Here is a 19,896-nt window from a genome sequence, read left to right on the forward strand (position 1 = left end):
GCCTCTGCAAGGGCATCTGGTGGTGTCGTGAAAAGAGGCACTGCGGGGTTTGTTGTTGGGGTGGTTTTGGGGTGTGAGGGTATATGATGAAAAGTAAAATGCAAAGGGACAAGGGCTGCGTGCCCGCCCGTTACCATGATGAAAGGATCTGTCTCATTCATGCTGGGTATTGTGTGTACCATGCTGTGTGATGTTGTGGGAGAATGCGAACTGAGCAGTGAGCCCCAAGATAGCGCTGGACAAAGGGTGAAGACGGCAGCTGCAGACAGTGAGTATCTGACTTCTTTCGTCAGAAGAACCCTTTATTTCTTGGCCATGTTGGTTTGGAGTCGCAGAATTCTAGTCCGGAACCAAAGAACGAAGCTGGTCCAGGCACCCTGCGTCTTGCGCTTGGCAGTCTGGGAGCGACGGGGTCCTTCAAACATGAGTTCATCAGCAACAGGCGCTTGGCCCTGGTCGGTGCTCTCGTAGTTGCGGCTGGCAAATCCGACGTCGCCCTGGGCTCCCATGGCCAACTTCTCAGCATCGGTAGTGGCCTTCTTGGCATCGGGACCAGTCTTCTTGCGACTGATGGAAGGGCGGATAATGTCGCTGGAGCTGTTGCGGGTGCTGTGGGAGAAGCTCTGCTTTCGGGCGGCCTCCTTTGCCTCTCTCTTCATCATCTGGTGCTGCTCACGCTCATAGCGCATGGCCTCTTTGACATCGGCACGCTCTCGGTCGCGCATGTCCTTCTTATCCTTCTTCTCACTCTTGGCTCGCTCCTTCTCCTCCCAGCGGCGGCGCTCCTGTCGGATGCGTTCCTGGTGATAGTTGGAGTCAAGCTCGGAACGAGAGCGAAGGCGAAAGCCCTCAATGGAGGTGCGAAGGGGTGACATGGCAGTGACTGAAGTTGAGGGCGAAGCTGAGGATAAAGGTGAGAGTACAGGTGCAGTACTACTCGGGGCAGCTGACTCTGATAGTCTGCCTGCTGAGATGTTGATATCCGAGTGACTAGATACGTGGACTAGTCGTGACGAGGTAGTGTTTGAATTTGTACGACTGGTGTTGATGCGCAATGATGGAGGACCAGTATGGTTGTTGATATCGGATAGGGAGGAAGTGCGGCTTGCCAGTGAGGGTCGCCTGGGGTAAGAGGAAGAGGAAGGATTGCTGGTGATGGGGATTGCAGAAGATGCGGGTAATGGCGGGTGGTAATTACTGCGATGATGTAAATAATGCTGTTCCAGCAGATCGTCGTCGTCTTCTGTTATTGTCGGGGAGTAGTCGCGGGGAGCAGGGATGGCGGCAGAGATGTTTGTATTGCTGTTGCTATTGGCGTGTTCGATGCTGGCGAGAGAATTGGCGTATGAGAGAGGTGGTGTTGAGGTGCGCGGTGTTTGTTGGAAAGGATGAACGAAGCTGCCGTTTCGCTGGCCACTGCCACTTGTAGCAACACTGACGTGGGAGGTGCCGCTGGTCGATCGAGCGTGGGAAAATTTGCTCCTTCCGTTGTTGATACTGCCGCTGTGGTGAAGTTCGGTGGCCGAGATGCTGAAGCTGACGTCCCTTCCACCAAAAGATCCTTCCCTCTCTCGTCCCAGGCTGCCACCACCCAGACTGCTCCCATAGTTTCCAAACATCGTCTGCTGCTCATCCCAACCACGATCCAGATCCAAAGAGTTCTTTTCCGAGTGCGACAGCTTTTTTAGAATCGGCTTCACCACTGGTTTGCTTCGCGACTTGGACAATTTGCCCGGCACCGCTGCGCCCGTTACATCAGTGTACGAAGTCATCGTTGCTGACGTTGTTTACAGGCAGGCTGCTCCTCATGCACAGGGGTTTTCCTCTTTGCTTCTTGTCCTTTCCTACGCTCTACTACTGGCAACGTCGCGTGCTGCCTCTTTCGATCGCGGCGGCGGCTTGCTTGGCGGATCAAGCTTTCTCTCTCGACCAACTGGTGATGGCGATGGCCAGACTGCCAGACCGGGACGAGTCCTTCACCATGCAGGCCGGGGCCGCAGACCGACACCCCAGTCTCTCAGAGACGACTCTCTTTACAGCGACGATAATCACCGGACGCGATGCATGGATCGGGCAATGGAGATACGCAATGGCGACAAAGGCGACGGCAGCGGCGACAACGGCTGCTATGGTTCGATGCCAAAGACGACGCGATGTGTCTGGTAAGGACTGTGAGCAAATTTAAATCCACCGAGGCGAAGAAGCGGCAGTCATGTCATCCAACATACGGTGAGACTTGGACCCAGATGGGAGGGGGAGCGAGATGAGCGGCGCCGGGGGGGTTATCTAATGGGCGAGATGAAAGGTGGGAGCGACAGGCTGACGCAGCGGAATGGGCGGAGTCCCCAGGCGGATGGGATGGGATGGGACGGGATAGGATGAGCGATGAAGAAGAGTGTGTGGCGGTCGTCTCGGCCTGCCTCACCTTGTCGTTTTCAGCAGACACTGCCCACGCAGAACTGATTCAGCGACGGCAAAGCCAAGAGGTCGTCGGCTCAACCCGAGTGCGAGTAGGCCAAGAACGACTGTTGTTGCCGTCGACTTCGCCGTTGTCGTCGTTGTCGTCACTCTTCTTCACCTACTAACGCTGTTGCTACGTCGTCTTCGTAGTGCTGCAAATGGCAGTGTTCCTTGGGCAGTGGACGACAACTACGGTCTACCTGCTCCAGCGGAGAAACAAGATGAGGGGAGGGAAAACGAAAATGGGGAAACGAGACACAAGAGCGACAAGACACCCCCAAGCAAGTCAAGTTGTACAAGGGCCAACACCGACCGTCCGCATCGGCACCAGGGAACAGCGAGCCCAGGCCACCGCCAAAAAGTGCGCCGAGCATCCGCAACCCGCTTGGCTACGCCTGAATCAGCCTCATTCCTTTCCCAACTGGCATGGAGCACGTGGGGGAGACCAAGAAATGCGCCCGGAGAAGGATCGAGGGCACCGAGCTGGAGCGCGAGACTTTGACATGGAAGAAGGAGGGGTTACCCTTCTAAAGCGGAAGCAGTGGTGTGGCGTCGTTTGGAACCTTTAGCCCGCCGGGTTTTAAGGTTACGGGCTCTCAGGACAGGCCCAGACGGCTCAGCGTTCCAAGGTTGCTTCCAGAGTGTCTTGCCTCAGGGAGCGCGGTCGAGATAAGTTTCTTTTCGCTATATCTCTGGCTGGCTGACTGGGTTGGGTTTGTTTACAAGGAAGCGGATATGTTTTGTTGATGTTGCGGCTTTTTCCCAGGGTCTGTCCCCGAACAAGGCGTTACCGGTGAGGTGAGAGAAAAGGCGGGCTCGTGGGCCTCAGGTGACCGAATGAGAGGGCCTGGAGAGGTGAGGATGGATACTGGAGAATCAGAACTAATGAATATTATCTGGGTCCGGTCCCGGGGTCGACCGGGTGGAACAGACGGGGATTTGACGTCGGCGATGGCAAAAAAGCAGGGCAAAGCGAAGCCGTGCAAGCGATGGTGTGAAGGGGGCCTACGAATCTACGGCCACCGCGCCGAGGACTACTATTGTGTATGGTGGAGAGCACGGCATTGGCACTGGTGGTGTTCTCGCGTTGGCAGAGAGGCAGAGGCAGTGGCAGTGGTGGCATTGGCATTGGCTGCCTCTGCTGAGCTTTCTGTTCAACGCCGAGCGCAGTTCGAAGGAGAACGTGACCTACATACACGAACAAGACTATCCCCTCAGTTTCCAGGCGCACCGCCGCACACAAGCACGCGCGCAAACGCAAGCACTGAGTCTAGCAATCCCACGTTACCTTACGCCCAGCCAGGGCCGAAGCAGGAATGGAACAGCGGACCAAATAACGGTCAGAGATTGATGGGATGAGATGGGATGGACGTCGTGGGTGAAGACTGTGAAGGACAAGAAACCCAGTCTCCCCGTCGACGGCCTTGCTCTGTAGTAACGGCACCAACAAACGGCTTCTCGCGCACACACTGACTAGCACAACCTTACACCAGCAACCCCAACTGTGTGAGAGACACACGGCGGTTGGCAGGTCACCCTCACCTTGTCCTGCTTCGGGTCGGTCTCATCTAAACACCCAACTTGCCGATTGCAATTTCCAAATAGAATACCTACCGGTATTTCGCGCATGGCGAAACCAGAACCTGAACAACAAGAAAGCTTCCAGGAACATCTGTTTGCGGATGCAAGGCACAGCGGCCCCGGCCACAGAGAGAACAAGACGAAGCAGAAAACAACGATCCTTCAAAGAAGAATGCCGCGAGACACAGGCCGTCTGGGACACAAAGTCGACCCCATCGTTCTCGAATTGAAACAGAGCTGCATCAAGCTAAAAGGCTACACTCTGCGAATGAAAACGCTCCAAATCCCACGTCCCGGCACCCATCCCCAGCCCCCCCTCCCTCAATAATCCTCAATTCCTCATGCGCTTGTCCACTCACCGTCTGCAGCCCATTCCTAGTCGGGTTCGCGGTTCACGGGATGTCCTCCACATGCGAACGAGGGCGACGAGAAGGAAACGGGGCAAAGTGCTCTCTCCGGCAAATCAACTTCACCGTCACTTTCCATCACCCACCACTCGCAAACGCCAGACTCTCATGAATCAACATGAATCTCCGGCCCGAATGCCAGGCTCACCCACACCCCCACAATCCTGCATCCTTTGGAGATGACGCTTACTTTCCCCCAATCACCATCGCCAAGTGCCTCACCACCAATGGTCCAATATCGTGTCCCAGTGTTGCAGGACAAAGCTTGCCTCTCGTATGCTTATTATATCTGCTGTCAACGTTAATGGTTGCCCAGGCCAAAGTCAAAAATTCAGAATTATTTCCCTCTCGAGTCTGGCTGGATTCACTTTAGCACCCCATGCCTTGTTCGTTGCCAAGGGCACTTCCTTGACATGGCAAAACTTCAAAAGACATCCGATGACGATGACGAGCCTCGGGCCGCCCGGTGGCAGCAGCAACATAATTACAATCTCGCCCAGAACTAGCATTAGGACATGATACACCCAGTATCGGTCAGCAACATCGACGATTCAGCAGCCATCGTACGCATTTTTTTTCTCGCTATGTGGGCTGGATCGTTGATGCTGCCACTGCCACTGCCGCCGCCACCACCAACACCAACACCATTACCTACCTACCTACCTACCTCTAGCAACTCCAACGCCAGCGCCAGCGTCAACGAAATTTCTGTTTTGCTGGCCATCCAGCTCTGTTCTCTGACAGGCTGCTCCCCGCACAATGCCAACCTGCAGTTGCACGAATCAAGTCGCTCGGCCAGCTCAGCAAGGTGAAGCGACTGCAGGGCCACCACCAACCACAACCCTTCCTGCTCGGACTCTGTGGCATGTTTACCCCGCCACCGAGACGCCTTGCAGATAAATGTCGAATCCTCCTGGAATTCCAAAAACAGAACCCGCCCGGTCTTTGTGCATACTCGCTTGACCATCGTCAGAATATGTTTGGAAATTGGGATTCATCACTGCGTATTGGCAGTGGCCCTCCTGGGCTGACACAGGTAGCCACAGATGCGCCATGGGTGCAAATACGATGCCCAGAGGCATTTCACAGCGTCAAATCCAGTGAAGAAGAAAATACCAATCGAATAGCAAGGCGGGCGATACCCGCGGCCACACATCCGTAAAACTCTCACCATTTTGATGGCTTTACGGCGCTGGTCTTTGCCCCACTCTCCTCCGACCCGGCCCCTCTCCCCGACAATGCCCATCTGAACTCAATCTTGAGTTGCATCTTCGAACCATGTTTCGACCAACTGCACAGATGTTGCGACCAACCTCGCTCGGACTCGAGGCAAACCCCGCGTCCTGAGTGGTCAAAGATTTCTGAACCGTGACATTCTGGGCCTTCGACCGGCCTCGACCAACCTCCTTTTCATCGGAATTACATGCCTGGCACCGAGAGTGAATATGATAATGCAGGGTGACAGTCTGAAGACAGCAATCACCGCAAGGCTTCTGATCCAATGACTGAATGCTGAAAACCACCGACAAGGCAGGAGACAAATGTTGATTCTGCGACCTCTTTGTCTATTGCAGTCCTTGGCTTGCTTACAGGCCCCCCGCTATCCCCCCTCTTCTCGATGGATATACGTGCATGTCGGCGTATGTACGTACGGGGACTATCTGCCAGCCCGCAGTGTGAGAATATCTGAAAATAGCCCCAGCCGCCGCTACATTGCCCTTCACTCCAAGTCCCCTGCCCCGACGGGGTACGTCCGGCGGCGTTGGCACCAGCTCCGGCAAAGTTGGACTTTCGGGGTTTTTTTGGGGGGGGTTTTTTTTTAGCTGAGTATGTCAAGGAATTGGACCTGTCGGATTGTTTTGATTATTCCAGTCTTGATCGCTTTTAGGTCGTGAAGCGGTTCATCGGAATGGGTTATCTAGGCACGAAGAAGTGGCACTTGGACCAACATCCATATGCTTAGTTGCCCAGATCCAGCTGAACCCGTCGACTGCGCCTGGATGACAAACTGGCATAGTTGAGATGGGTATTTTTTCGCCCATGAATCTGCTATCTTGAGAAGATCTTGGTCTCAGCTAGTTAGGCCCTCGGTCCATGGGATGTCCCTTGCTCTTGTTTCTTTTGGTGTAACGATCGACATCGCTTCCTAAGTGTCCGTACTGCCGCTGCCTAGGTATTGGTGCTACTGCCGCTAGCTGGTAGGTTCCTGATGATCAGTTTCCCCGGACCGGAACGAGTACTAGAAAGCCTAGGCTACCTTGGCATTTAAAACATCCCAGGAAAAGCTCATTCTTTAGCCTCACATATGTCGCCCCTCTTGTTTCGTTAGGTTCGGTAGAGAATAATGAGTACCGTCTCTTGTCCAAATTGCTGTAAGCTTCAGGGCAGCTGTTGATCCCGACGACTGGAAGAAGTTTTATCATCATCGTTATGCGTAAATATATCAACTTAGACCGAAAGTGTATGCGGGGAAACGAGGGGGATGTATACCGAATGTTAGGCCTATGTGTCAACATCACACAGTCCTCATAGAGATCACCCAACGGCTCTCTGACCCTTTTTCCCTTTTCGAAACACCGTTGGGCATTCCTGTTTCATTCATATGTCTTTATAACCTTACATACTAAGGCATGCTATGATGCTAGTTCAGGGAGAGATCGTTTATGCGTTGATAATTTAGGGCGAGCCAAAGATAGTACAGTAATGGGTTTGGTTATGCAGATCGTTAGAACGACGTTCCAAAACATTGATTTGCTTGAATATGTATGCCACGATGGACCTGCGCGAACTTTGGTGATCCTGGCATTCGGTGGCTTTCCCGTGAATGTCTCTGGTTATTTCAATGGCATGAAGTACTCATTATGTCTGTCTTGCGTGAAGTCGTCGTGTCTGACATGCGACGGTGACAAGTCGATATTTACTTTCCACGACGAATTAATGACACGAGGCTTCTCTACAGAGGATCGAACCCGCCGTGCCATTCGAGTTTCCTTTTTCAGGCTTGTGAATTATTCGATTGTTATACCGAATCAAGGCAGCGTCGTGCGGTAGATGGTTCTTGATGTCAATGTCTTGGAGTCTTTTCTCTAGGAACAGCGGTTTCAAGACGTCTATGCTTCGCTCTGACGAGTATCGTCGGGCTGCTGGCGTTCCCACAGATGCCACTGCTGACATTGGAGCATTGCCATGATGCAGGATGAGTGATAGTCTGCGATCGAGTATGGTAGGAAAGTTGTTTAAAAGAGGCTGAGGCAGCGGTATTCGGTGACACCTCATATATAGCTCGAGTGATAGGCGCTGGGATACTGAGTATATGTGTATAGTGAACTAGCGAGGAAGAAGCATATGTTGCGCGACCCGGACACATATGAGCCAAGTCATCAGCGTAATATATAGTACAAGTGCGCATAAAGAGAATAAAAAGAGTTCACCACCGGTGTGGCTACTTCTCTCGGTGCACATGCTGGGACTCGAATCCGGAAGCCTGTCGTCGAGTAGGCTCGTGGGCGTATAATCGATTGTTTACCTTAGACCACTCCACCACCGAGCCAGTTTGTCCTGGACCCCCGACCTAGAGGGGCGCCTAATGTTTGTTGACTGGACTGGAGTTGAGGGGGTATATATGGGCTCGTGGTTGTGGTGTAATGTGGTGTAATATGGTGAATATACGGTACGCGTGATGATTCACCGGGTAGTCGACCTATGCACCTCGCTCCTCCTACCACTGTGGCAGTGGCAAGATGAATGATTCACCAGCCCGGGCTGAATCCTCAAGATATGATTCAGCTGGATACTCGTGTTGAGTCAATAATGTGTGCTTCCACTAAAAATCTTCCGACTTCCTCCACAGACGAACACCTGCCTGTGTCTTTCGCATGACGCAGGGGATTGCCTGCCAAGCTTGACCAGCCTCTGACCGCCCGCGTTACCTTATTGGAATACGAAGTACCGGAGAGCAAATCTAGGCTTCTATTCATCTCTGGACTCTACACTCTTGAAGTATCTCTTTCCCCAGGGGAGGTCTATCCAGCCCGTGACCTGTCGGCAGTATGGTCCAGTAAGCCCAAAGTACTCTCGCTGTTCCCAGTCTACTACTCTCCTGCTCTCTTTCAAAGGGCTATATCCCGCACGAGGCTTCAGGTTGCCGTCGGTCTTACTGGTGGAACTGACCGTAGACATCACATCACCCACTTTGACAAGGTACGGAGAACATAAGGCTAGCTTCAACAACCACCCCGGGATAATGTTGCATGCTGTTAATTGTCATATTTGCGTGGCTGTCGTATGCGGCTTAACCATGAAAGTCAAGGCTTCTGGTATGAACGGTCTGAGTTGGCCTGCTCTCTCGACCACTATGTATGTGCCGTTGCAAGTCAGAGGGGTGAGCTGTCACTGTTCATATTCATTTAGCTCACATCACGTAAAGACAGCAAGGAGCTGCGATCAGAGTTGTCATCCATATACCCAAGAGAGTGGAAGTCAGAACAAATGTATACGTTTGTTATAAAAGTGTGTGGCAGCAATTAGTAGATGCTGTAAGTGTAATACATATCGCTTTGCAATACGGAGTATTTGGTCTACAAGAAGGGAAAAGAGTATGCACCGAGATGCAGCTCCTGGACATCACTAACTAGTGACGTAAGCCTCCGTCTATATTCAATATATCAGTTACCACGACAATGTCCAGCCGCCCCTACGTAAACGATACAAGTCCGTCTTCATCCTCGATAAGCACCCTTCTCCATCCCCCTCAACCCCAAGCGATATCCACACCGGTGAGGGGCACATCACTGATAAATGACGAACTCGACATGCCACAAGAAAGAATCCGTCATGTGTTTTTCTCACCATAGCCGATGGATGGGTGGGAAGGGGCTTACATCGGTGAGTAGGGGTCGAAACGCGGGGCTGGTGGTGGTGGGCTGTTGGCTTTTCGCTCGGCTAAGCCAAAACCGCAGTGAGATTCCAGCAAAAAACAGCCCGGAGAAAAAGACCCCACGCCTTTACGGCTTGCGGCTTGCTGCCTTGCTGCTCGCTTCGCTTCCCCCCTTCCCACTCCATCCCCCTCCTCCTCCCTCTGACTGTCTTCGCGTACGGATACATGGCACCATTCGCTTTTCGATGGCATACAGCCTTCACCGATGTTGCCTATTCTAGCATACCGGTCAAGCCCAAAAAAGTGTACCCGCTAGGGGGATGGAGTGAGCCAACTTTTGCGCCCCCCCCCCGTAATCCCCATCCCCCTTCCCTCTCCCGGTGAGCTGGCTTTTGATAAGGGAATACGGTCGTCTGACCGAGTGGGATATGTGTTATATATGAATGATGACAGAGTTTCTCTCTCTAAATACTATGGTGCGCCCAACTTGAAGTTCAAGTATTCGACTTTGTGTTTTCTCTTCAAATCTTCTCCGAGCCGAAATGCCGGAATACTGACCTCGAGCTGTGTCCCTCACGGGCAGTTTACACCGGGTCCTATTCCACCATCGAGCTCGCCCGATCAACGCCTGCCTTCTCGATATAGCTTGACTAGCTTCCATGGATAGCACAGGGAACAGCCCAGGGGCGGTATATCAGACAAGTCCTGGTCTCGAAGCACCTCGACTCGAAACAGAGTACTCGAATCACCAAGCCGACCATAGATGAAGTCTAGAGAGCCATGGACGGGGAGCATATTTCGACCTGACGTCTATCAAGACGCCGTGGGAACCTCGGCACAGCTGGAACTAAGGGCCATACCGAATCCTCGACGACGTCGCCTATCCCATCCCTGAGCAACGCATACGACGAGCCGCAAACCGTGTAACCAACCGACCCCGAGCCGCTCCTCCTCCCGCCCGATGCCTCGCCGGCATACATCATGATAATCATCAGCCGCAGAGCAGCAACTCTTCCTAAGGGGCAAACAAGCAAGAAGCTCACCGTCCGTCCGTCCGTCCGACTCTCAGCATGGAGCGCCGTCCATCCGCGGAGCCCGCCTTATCTTGTCTTCGCCACCTCCTATCCGACAGGCGCACAGCGACTCTTCGAACGTTGACCTCGTCATATGGCCGACGATATGACAGGTCTCACGCGTAACTCCTGCCTTGCTTCGAAAGTGAGCATGTCAACTGCCAACAAGAATAGCAATTCGTTCGACACTTGTCATATCTCGGGCACATATGTACCCTCGAGCGAGCACCAGCAACCACCCTCGTACGTCGTGCTCACAGTGGACTGACTCCTCTTTGACAACGGACAGCGCGTCGTCTTCGCCATAGCTGAAGCCAGCCATTGTTCTCCCTCACGGCTCGCCTTTCATAAGACCCTCCCTCGGCGAGGAAGCCAAAGCCCGTTTCACGCAAGGCCCACCTTCACTTGAAAAGACAGACTTACAACGACGCTCACTGGACCCACGTGTAGACTTGGGGCGTCGTTATCTGCCGCTCAAAACAAACAGCCTTTTCACCAAGTCCAGAATCGTCGTACGAGGGGGGCTTTCTCGGCCCCCAGAAACCGATGATATACCCTGGGTGCAGGTGGTCTCCGGGTGGTCCCCAGTCTGGCACCAGAACGGGACGCACTTGCAGAGACACCCCGTGTAGACGGAGCGTATAACCATGTCTTAGTACACGGGCTATTCGCGTGAGATTCGGGGTCTGAATAGGTCTCCAGGGTGAAAGATGTACCCCCGAGGTAGTCTCCTGTAGCCCCTCGAAGTCGTCTTCGAAGCTGGCTCTTGCAGATCCGGATCCTTCATCCCAGAACTCACGGCATGCCCGCCAGTGTACCCGAGACGAATCCGGTAAGCACTTCGAGGAATCGGGGTCGATGGTCCGAGGACCTCGCCAGTAATCATCGTGAGAACGACTCTGGGCTGCGGGGAAAGGGTGGCGAGAGTGGAAAAGGTTGGCGGTGATCTTGAGTACACCTCACGAGGTGGACAGGGCTCGAGATAGCGTGAAGGGTCGATTTAGGAAAGAGCAGGACGCCAGAGTCACTTGACAAGTATCCCATGTTCTTGAACGAGCCCACCAGCGGCTGGATCGCCCTGCTGTGCCTCCAGGACACGAATCGCTTAGATCCCATGGCTGTCAAACTCTAGGGCCGCAGGAGATAGGCTGAGACAGCCTGGAAGAAAGTCCCCGAGGCGTGTCGAGCCACTCGTTCCTGACGAAAGAGAGCCTCAATGTTGAGGTTTGACTGACCTGGGGCAAAAGGGGCGAGCCCTAGGCATGTCTGGGTCGATGGCTGAGTCCTTCCATGCAGCTCCAATCGTTACTATTCTGGGCAGGCATTCTATCCTTCGCGTAGCAACCAGACTCAATGGCACATCATCATGGATATCGTTTGACGAGAATGACGCCTTGATGAGTCCCCGATATATCGAAATGTTCAGGATAACAAGAGGTTCGAAGGAAATCGTAGCCCTACGGACGGTTGTCCGATCGCCCTCAACAGCCATGTCGCACAATGGCACGTAGGTCACCATGCATACTCCCGTGTGTGACTCGAAATCTAAGGGTTCCAGAACCCAGCTTTCAGAAGGCTTTCCTGCTCCTGGTGTGCCGCCCATTTGCACAGCTAGCAGAATCTCGTAGAATTGTGCGAGGGTTTGGCCCTGGTTGCCGTGCCGCTGCGTGTACGACACCATCGGAGGCGTCGTGTGTTACACGCTGCTGACTTACCGTATACGAGTGAAGTTCGCATTTCCCTTAAAGTTGTTTTGAACCAACTACAGAGTGTCTAGAAGCCGTTGGAAACTGTCCAGGATAGAAAAGACGACAGCTCATCTTCAGTACTGATACTGCCAAATTGACGATGTCGCATCGACCCCGGGTCCTTGCAACCTGTGAGACATGCGTCAGAAATTGGACAACTCATTACGCTGCCATACATGCACCTTGTGCGTCTGGCGTAGCAAATGGTTGAGTTCATTATGACAGAGCGGAGATAGAATGGGGGAAGTTGCTCACAAGAGTAGTCTTCCTTGGCGGCTGCATGCCCATACGGCGTCTGTGTGGCTCACCAGGCACGGTTGGAGCTGCAATAGGATTTTATCCAGACAAAACAGCAACGGGATTGCATGAAACTGGGAGGTTGGATGCGCATCATCCAAGATCGACTCCTCCGGAACGTGCTTGCCTGCTTCCCCGGTACACGCTTCCCGCACGATTCCACCCATACCACCATGCGCTGTCATCAGGGCCTGGATCCATCACAGGCCGCGTGGGTGTATGGATCATCCGGATATGGAATTGAAGCCTGTCTAGGTAGCCTTCCATGAGGGTCATACCTCGAGCGTCCTTTGCGACACCCAAACGACTGGGGCCTGATGTACGATGACGGAGAAACGATTAAAGACAATCGCAATAAGCCACAGAGGCCCAAGAAGGCTGCGCAGGAATGTCGGGGTGAGACGGTAGTCGCTAAGATGATGCTATGAGAAGTGAGGGCGAACGAGAAGTGAACCAAAATACGGCATCTCATGGTCGACAAGAAGTCTGTGACCACCACAACACCGAGGAACGATTGAAACGTCCGGGTTCTTGGCCACCTCCAGATAGAACTTTTACTCCGAGGAGTGAAAGGTGCCCGCAAGTTACGAGAAATTCATTAAGCTGGAATTCTTGTCATGCAACTCTTCTACTGGCATCAGGTCATGGGGATCCGGTGGCTTGGGAGCGGTTGGGGCGCCTCTTTCAGAAGGAAACGGTGTTCTAGACTCCTCTTCTTGCTTCTTGACCCAGATATTGACGAATGCCGGCTTGTAGCGCGTCGGGTCTGCCGGCGCAACTTGCCCGCAGTTCCGATGTTGGCCACCATGAGGGTTGACTGCAGAGCCGGTATCAGTGATGGCAAGCCCGACAGTTGTGTATATTACACTGCATAGTGCAGGGACCTTGACACTGTGGAGTCGGCGAACAGCTGAGATGTGAGGTGTTCATGCCAGCTCTGATCTTCCCTTGGTTTTGGTCGCATCAGATCGCGATCTAATCAGGCCACAAGATAGCATTGCGCCCTAAGAAATCAGGATACTGAGCTTTGGAAGTTGACTTGACTTCGTCTTCGTCTCGCGCTGAGCATGTCGCGGTTCTAGGGTGCGTCATTGACAGGATTCTGTACGAGAAGCTTGTAAGCACGTTCAAAATAGATGTGTATTTGCAATACGGACGGCACCTGCGACTATTCTGTAAATACATGACAGCTCACAAAGTGACAGAAAGCCACCCTCTTAGAGGCAGGAATGAAGTCGCCAGACGATATGACAGTGTGCATATTCATGCCGCGACTCTATGCAGAGTTTTCCGAGTGGGTTCAAGCTTCGTTCCAGTCCCCGTCAAGGGAGTGTGTGAGCATAGGCAAGACAGTGGACCCTGAAGAAACCGTCCGACAGAGCAGAGCGATGAGTGAGGTTGTGTCACATCCTTCCTCTGCCTCAAATCCAGAGGGGGACATCCGTCCGTTTGCCGGCTCGATTTTGCAGAGGTCTTTCTGGGTTTCCAAGTTCTCCTCAGACCATAGTAGCGCGTAGAACCCAGCAAGAGCATACTCTGTCCAGGAACAAGATCCTCTTGGTATGGAGCTCTGCTTCGAACAGCTGCCTTGTTTAGTCGTACAAGCTGTTGCGAATTTGCGGCTGCTAGTTGTGCGGACAGTTTCCGGGGTCTTGATTTTCAGACGTTTCTCAGTTGACGCCTGCACCGTGCTAAGGTCCGTGTGTCATCCGAACCGGGTGGCCGTGTGCATTCTTCAAGCACGCCAGGAGGAGTACATGGATTGTTGTCCGAAGGAGCTAAAACATTCTGGGGAGATCCCTGGTCTCTGCCCCAGAGTATCAGTCGCGATTTGCGCTCTAAATTAACAAGGGAAAGCGACGATCTGCTGCCCCGGGCATAACGTCTCCGTGAGCCTCGACCCTTTGAGGTTGACTAAGGGCGGGCGATGATGCGTATAATAGGGCACGTAAGGCCTCTTTTTGTGGTCTACCATGATCCGTTTATCCATGGCTCCGATGCATCCCTCGAACACAGTATTGGTGATATAGCTAAGACCGCTCCAACGTCCTTGCGGCCTAGAGGCAAAGGACTCGACCAAACATGCTATGGCTCATATGTATCCGTAGCACGAAGACAGAGAACAAGCAATGAATCTTTCGTACCTCTCTGCGCCAGAGCGTTCGCCGTCTTGCAGAAAGAACCTGGCTGCGACGCGGGAAAAGATAGCGAGGCTGGGCAGACTGGCGATTAGAGAGGGGGGCTGAATGCATGCACCGATGTAGGTACCCCTCGTCCACAAACTTGATCCTGGGTCGCGTGTCTTGAGGACGGAGGTCCCGCTCATGTCGGCTCGGCCTGGAGGCGTGCGGACCGCGGAAAGGTTGACGAGGGGCTTATCCCGCAATCAGCCGGAGTCGCAGGCTGCCCAGAATCGCACGAGAAGCCATGACTCGCAGTGGCCACTGAGCCCCAACCTGTTTACTTGACGACTTTTCTATGTCAAGTCACGCTGTGGCCGACAAGTTGGCTGCTAGTGGATTATATGTATCCGTACGATGAGTCGTTTCAATTGCCGTCCAAAGGGCCAATGCAGTTCGACGTACATCAACAGGTGCGGCTTTCCATTGACGGTGGTCCTGCAAACAAGTCTCGGCAGTGCAGTAACAGTGGCTATTGTAAAGCATCGACGGCAGCTCTGCCATGCGAGATTCAATCACTCCAATTGCCCTAATTTCTAAGGGTGCTGATGGCGGAATGTGATGGAAGACCAAAGGCTCGGACACAGATTCGGGCCCACTCATGCTTCTGGAATCCAACGCGGACGACGGACAGCGACAGTGTTGCGACTGGCGTAGTGGCCATTGGTATGGCTGCACAGAAGCCGGGATGGCATCCATTGGCTCGGTAGTGCATGGAATTGGAAGCAGAGGTATTGGGTGACGGAATGTGGTTGACAAAGTGGTGGAATCAGATGCCAGCCAAGGCGTCGTAGCCGACCAGCATCGTACCGGAGGGTGCGGCGAGCCATTGAACCAACGCCCAAGGACGTCGTAATGTCGAGCTAACGGCGAGCTTCCCTGCGACGGTGATCTGTGGTGGGCTCTTAGCAAGTTCCCGATGGGGCCAGATGCAGCGCACCATGTCCCTCCTCTACTCGATGCTGGTTGATGGTGAGCGTCGGAGGGCGTAATCATCCAAAGTAGGCACAGTAGCTCCCAAGAGGCATAGCAAGGTACTTTGTTGACACACGCCCGTGCTGTTTTCAAGCTGGCGCTCAACGGCCCCGTTGCGACGAGGCAGAAACGGGATACTTTGTAGATTGTCAAGCATTGGGAAGAGCAAGGTATTCTTTCTGACGGAAGCTGCGGCTTGAACGAAGGCGGCGGCGGCGGCGGCGGTTGGCCCTGGTGAAGATGACATGATTAAGTCGTAAGCGGACAGAATATGGATACTCTTGATTGTATCTGTAGCTTGTTGCACGATGGTCAAGGACCGGAGGAGTATCGTCGTACGGCGTAGTAGGTAGTACTCGTATACGGATAATGGGTCAGCCAGGAGCGGACATTGACTGACTGGCATCCGTCCACGGCCGGGCTCGCCAGAGGCAAGGAAGATGGGAGGTTCCGGGGGTAGTTCATTTCGAGGCCCTTGTTGCCGAACGGCGCATGCGGCCGCCGGCTCCATTGCGTACGGGACAGGAGGCCGAGGCGAGGCGAGGCGAGGCAAGATCTGGAAATTGCAGCAGTGACCGACCGTAGGAGAAATAGAGTATGCTGCCGCCTGCGAGGTTGAAGGCATCCATGCCTCTTGCATCCGTATCTCAGCCGAGCGTGGAGGGGCACCAGGCGTCATCTCGCTCGCTGTCGTCCGATGCGCGTTTTGCCGGGCCGAAGGCTAGTAAGGGCTGGCTGATGGATGAAGAACCATAGCGAATGGTGTTGTCTGACAGATAGGTAAGCGGCAAAAATCACGCCTGGTGGGAGATGGCTTGTAAACTGTAAGACAGACCAGAGCGTATTCTAGGTAAGCAAGGTAGCTGAGCAACCTGTGTCGAGTTACATTAAGGTAGCTAGAGAGCAGCAGTGTCAAGGAACAATCTACCACCTCTATGCAAATGAGCAGCCAAGCGTATCTCCTGAGAGAAGGGAAGTGACAGATGGCTCTGAAGATAGTCGACGGACGAATGATGTGTGCATCAAATCAACTTGGGCTTGGGGGGCGGGAGGAAGCCCATGCATCATTCATTTAGCTGCAGGCGCAATGCCCCTCGCAGCAGCCGAAAGAAATTGGCATCCGCGGTACAGAAGCAAACGAGTGATACATTGCGTGGCCAAGAGGCTAGTATTTTGAGAGTACGTCAAAGGATCCTTTGGGTCGACTGACATTCGTTCTTGTGGATATATCTCTTCATGGTCCGTCGTACCTGAGCCATTCTTGTTGATACCTCATCCTCCTACCTAGGTACCATAAGATAGAATGGCGAGAGCCTCATGTAGCTTACCTAAGGCAGGCAGGTGCCTACCTTGGTACTCGGATTCATAGACATATGAGGCAGTCGGGGCTGAGAAGTGAAAGATTGAGGCAAGGGCAGGCTCGGAATCCGGGGTAGGAACGTGCTACCTTACCTTGCCTTAGGTATGGAAGGAAGGTGCACTGTGCAAGGCAGGAGGAGCAAGGCAAGCCGCAAGACCGGGGAAGACGGACAGACACTTGCCCGCCTTGGGATCCGATTGTCGAGGCAAGGTAAGGAAGGTAGCCACTCTGAGGTGAGCTTCTCGATGAAGCTTCCTTCCCTACGTGCGTGCCTTCCAAAGGTACCTCACCAACTCACCTACCCTGCCTCGACTTCCGTGGGAACCTCTCCAAGGTACCTCGCCTGCCTTCCGTACCTACCTTACCTGTCTTTCCTTGCCTGCCTCACCTCTTTCCTCACGATGGAAAAGAAAATGGAAGATAACCACGCAATCGTGGTTGGGACCTGAGCCACCGAGCTATGTCATCTGGACCACCTCACCACACGCACCCGCTCTCGCACACACACTTCCTCATCTCACATCACATACCTTACATACGAACACACCCAGTTTGTTTTCCCATCCATGGGATGGACAATGGATGACCAACCTCAGTCCCATCCTTAGATATGGACACCACCGGTTGTGGTCCAGGCCACCCCATACGCCGAGTCAACTGTTCACTTGCCTCACGTCACATTCCACCTTGTTCCGTCCCGCCCTCACACCCGTTTATCATTGGCATCTCTACCTAGTCGTCACTGGAGCCGCTAAGGTCCGGCCTTCGCTCAACCGTCTCCATCCAAGACATTCAATCATGAGGTGCCAAAATAGACTGAGACAGGTCCCGGCAAGTCGCTCCAAAGAGCCACTCAAGCACTCCATGCCCAGCCGGAGCCACTCACAGTCACGCCTACACACGGCAGGCAATCTTGCCATCTCAAATCTCACATCTGTATCCGTATAGTGTATATACTATACAACACTTGGTATGCTGAGGTACTCTTCACACTTTTCCTGGTCTTTTGTCACAAACTAAAGATGCCAATCCTAATACTAAGGTCCGGCCTGCACTTGTGTCTATCACACTATCTCCATCTTCCCGCCCGCCTTGATGGAATGTCTCTCCGCCGCTCCGCCGCCTCCCCCAACCACAACGGAGGATCGACTCTGCCAATATGCAATCCATCTTCTTTTCCCCTCCTTTACTTTCCCCCCCTCGTCATCCATCAGTTTCCTTTTCTTCGCTAATGCGTCGCTCTCAAGGTACCTGCAATACCTTACTCGCTTGTCTAGCACCCCCCCAGGTCGATTGAACGGATTGACAGACTCGGGATCTGATCATGGCTCATTGACGAGCTGCACAATCCTCAACGGCTTCACCAAACAGGGCACCCGAATGTGGCAGCCGTTGCCGAACGGCCGATCTGGCTGCCACCTCCAGCCCCCGTCACCCGTCTGCCCTCAATGTCTGCGAGGCAACTCCGGGCCCACGCCATACCATCCCAAAGAGCATGCGATTACGGATACCCATCTGCTCTAGGAAACAGGCACGACGTCCTCCCGTCCTGATGCGGCTAGTCTTCGTCTCTTCTTCTTCGGCTCGTGTTCAATCGAGATCACGACAGTCAGACATAAAGCATCTACTTGCTGTTCTCGCACACCACACCTAATTTGTCCATCCACATGCTGCCTCGTCCCTGTCGTCTCCTACATACACCATGCGAGTGCTTTCTGATGTCAGGCTCGAACTTTTGAAGGATGGACTGATCACTGTCTCACGCAAATGCAAGTAATTCGCAACTTTTATCAATTCTAGGGTCAAAATCAAGTTCGCGGCTTCATGGCTTGCAGTCTGCAGCACAACGGTCCGGCCTGATGTGGCCTGCCTCTACTAGACTCAAGGAAGACTTGGATGTCAAGGACCCCGAGATAGCGGCCGGCACAAGCCAGATGCAGCCCCGCATACGACCTGATTGCATGAAGTGCTGCCTTTCTTCATATTTACCAGCAATAAATGTCATTTGCCGCTACGCACTTGTTTTTTCACGCAAAACAGTTTGGCAACGCCCTGCTGCTCGGCCGGCACGGAAGCGGTCGCGGTGGGTGTGCCAATCCAGTATCAGTGCATCCCATCCGGTCCGGTCTCTGGCAAAGAATGGGTTTCTGGCCTTCCACTTCCTCCTCCCGTCGGCCACCAGGAATGGGACGGGAAACCGACTGGCTTGCTGATGATTGATGGATACTATCCGCCAAATCTCCACCACCCCAGCACGCACTCCGCAGCTCAGTAAAGCACAGGACAACGTAGCATGGGGGCCAGTGGCTCTTTTCGCTTGTTCGGCCCAGCCTGTGCACGTTCTGTCTGGTCAATTCATCCAACCCCAAGCCAAGCGATCTACAAGCTACGGGAAATATTCGCGCCTCTTTGCGAGGACGAACCCCGGGGCCGTTATCATCACGAAAACAGCATCCGCCCCGGCCAAGTCAGGCAAGGATTAGGAGCATCATGGAACGCCAACCCTGTCGGTCCGGTCATCGCAATGTGGCAGGTCAGACTGAAGAATGTGAGTGCAAAAGCGACGGCACTGCGTCTGTCACGGTCCTGGCTGCATCATCCATCAGATATCAGAATCTCCAGAGCGACAATGGCCCTCCATCAAGAGTCAGACTCTTCATTGTGTGCTCTCAAAAAGCAGCACTCGAGCAAACCTGGCGTCACCTAGCCTGGCGTCTGCCTATTTGTACACGATCGTATGCACCCTCTTCCACGGTCCTTGACCACCAACCGACGGGTGGGGAAAGGAACAAGGAGTTCGACGGACTGATATCTCATGAAGGATCAGTTGAGGGACCTGCAGGTCCGAGAGATAATGTCCTCGGTACCATTTGAGAGCCCCAGTACGCGGCAGAGGCATGGTCAAGACACAGAAGCCGTAGCAGGCAGAGCCGGATTTA

The 19,896-nt window shown here is 53.5% G+C and overlaps 3 protein-coding genes across 3 annotated transcripts; 1 reads left to right on the forward strand and 2 right to left on the reverse strand.

The window, feature by feature from the left end:
• Positions 1-302: 302 nt before the first annotated feature.
• BDP55DRAFT_543927 (uncharacterized protein) lies at positions 303-1,772 on the reverse strand (the record flags this gene model as incomplete). The annotated part of the gene is made up of 1 exon (XM_060568448.1): positions 303-1,772. One exon carries the CDS (start codon positions 1,770-1,772, stop codon positions 303-305), a length of 1,470 nt encoding a protein of 489 aa, XP_060434172.1.
• A 2,889-nt stretch (positions 1,773-4,661) lies between these two features.
• On the forward strand, positions 4,662-5,141 carry BDP55DRAFT_650867 (uncharacterized protein). The gene has a single exon (XM_060574007.1). It carries the CDS (start codon positions 4,725-4,727, stop codon positions 4,965-4,967), a length of 243 nt encoding a protein of 80 aa, XP_060434173.1. The 5' UTR covers positions 4,662-4,724; the 3' UTR covers positions 4,968-5,141.
• Positions 5,142-15,574: 10,433 nt separating this feature from the next.
• BDP55DRAFT_628138 (uncharacterized protein) lies at positions 15,575-16,276 on the reverse strand (the record flags this gene model as incomplete). Its single annotated transcript, XM_060571857.1, has 1 exon — positions 15,575-16,276. One exon carries the CDS (start codon positions 16,274-16,276, stop codon positions 15,575-15,577), a length of 702 nt encoding a protein of 233 aa, XP_060434174.1.
• Between the last annotated feature and the right edge of the window lie 3,620 nt (positions 16,277-19,896).

The sequence above is a fragment of the Colletotrichum godetiae genome, assembly GCF_030913485.1.
Source record: "Colletotrichum godetiae strain CBS 193.32 chromosome Unknown BDP55scaffold_6, whole genome shotgun sequence".
Classification (NCBI taxonomy): domain Eukaryota; kingdom Fungi; phylum Ascomycota; class Sordariomycetes; order Glomerellales; family Glomerellaceae; genus Colletotrichum; species Colletotrichum godetiae.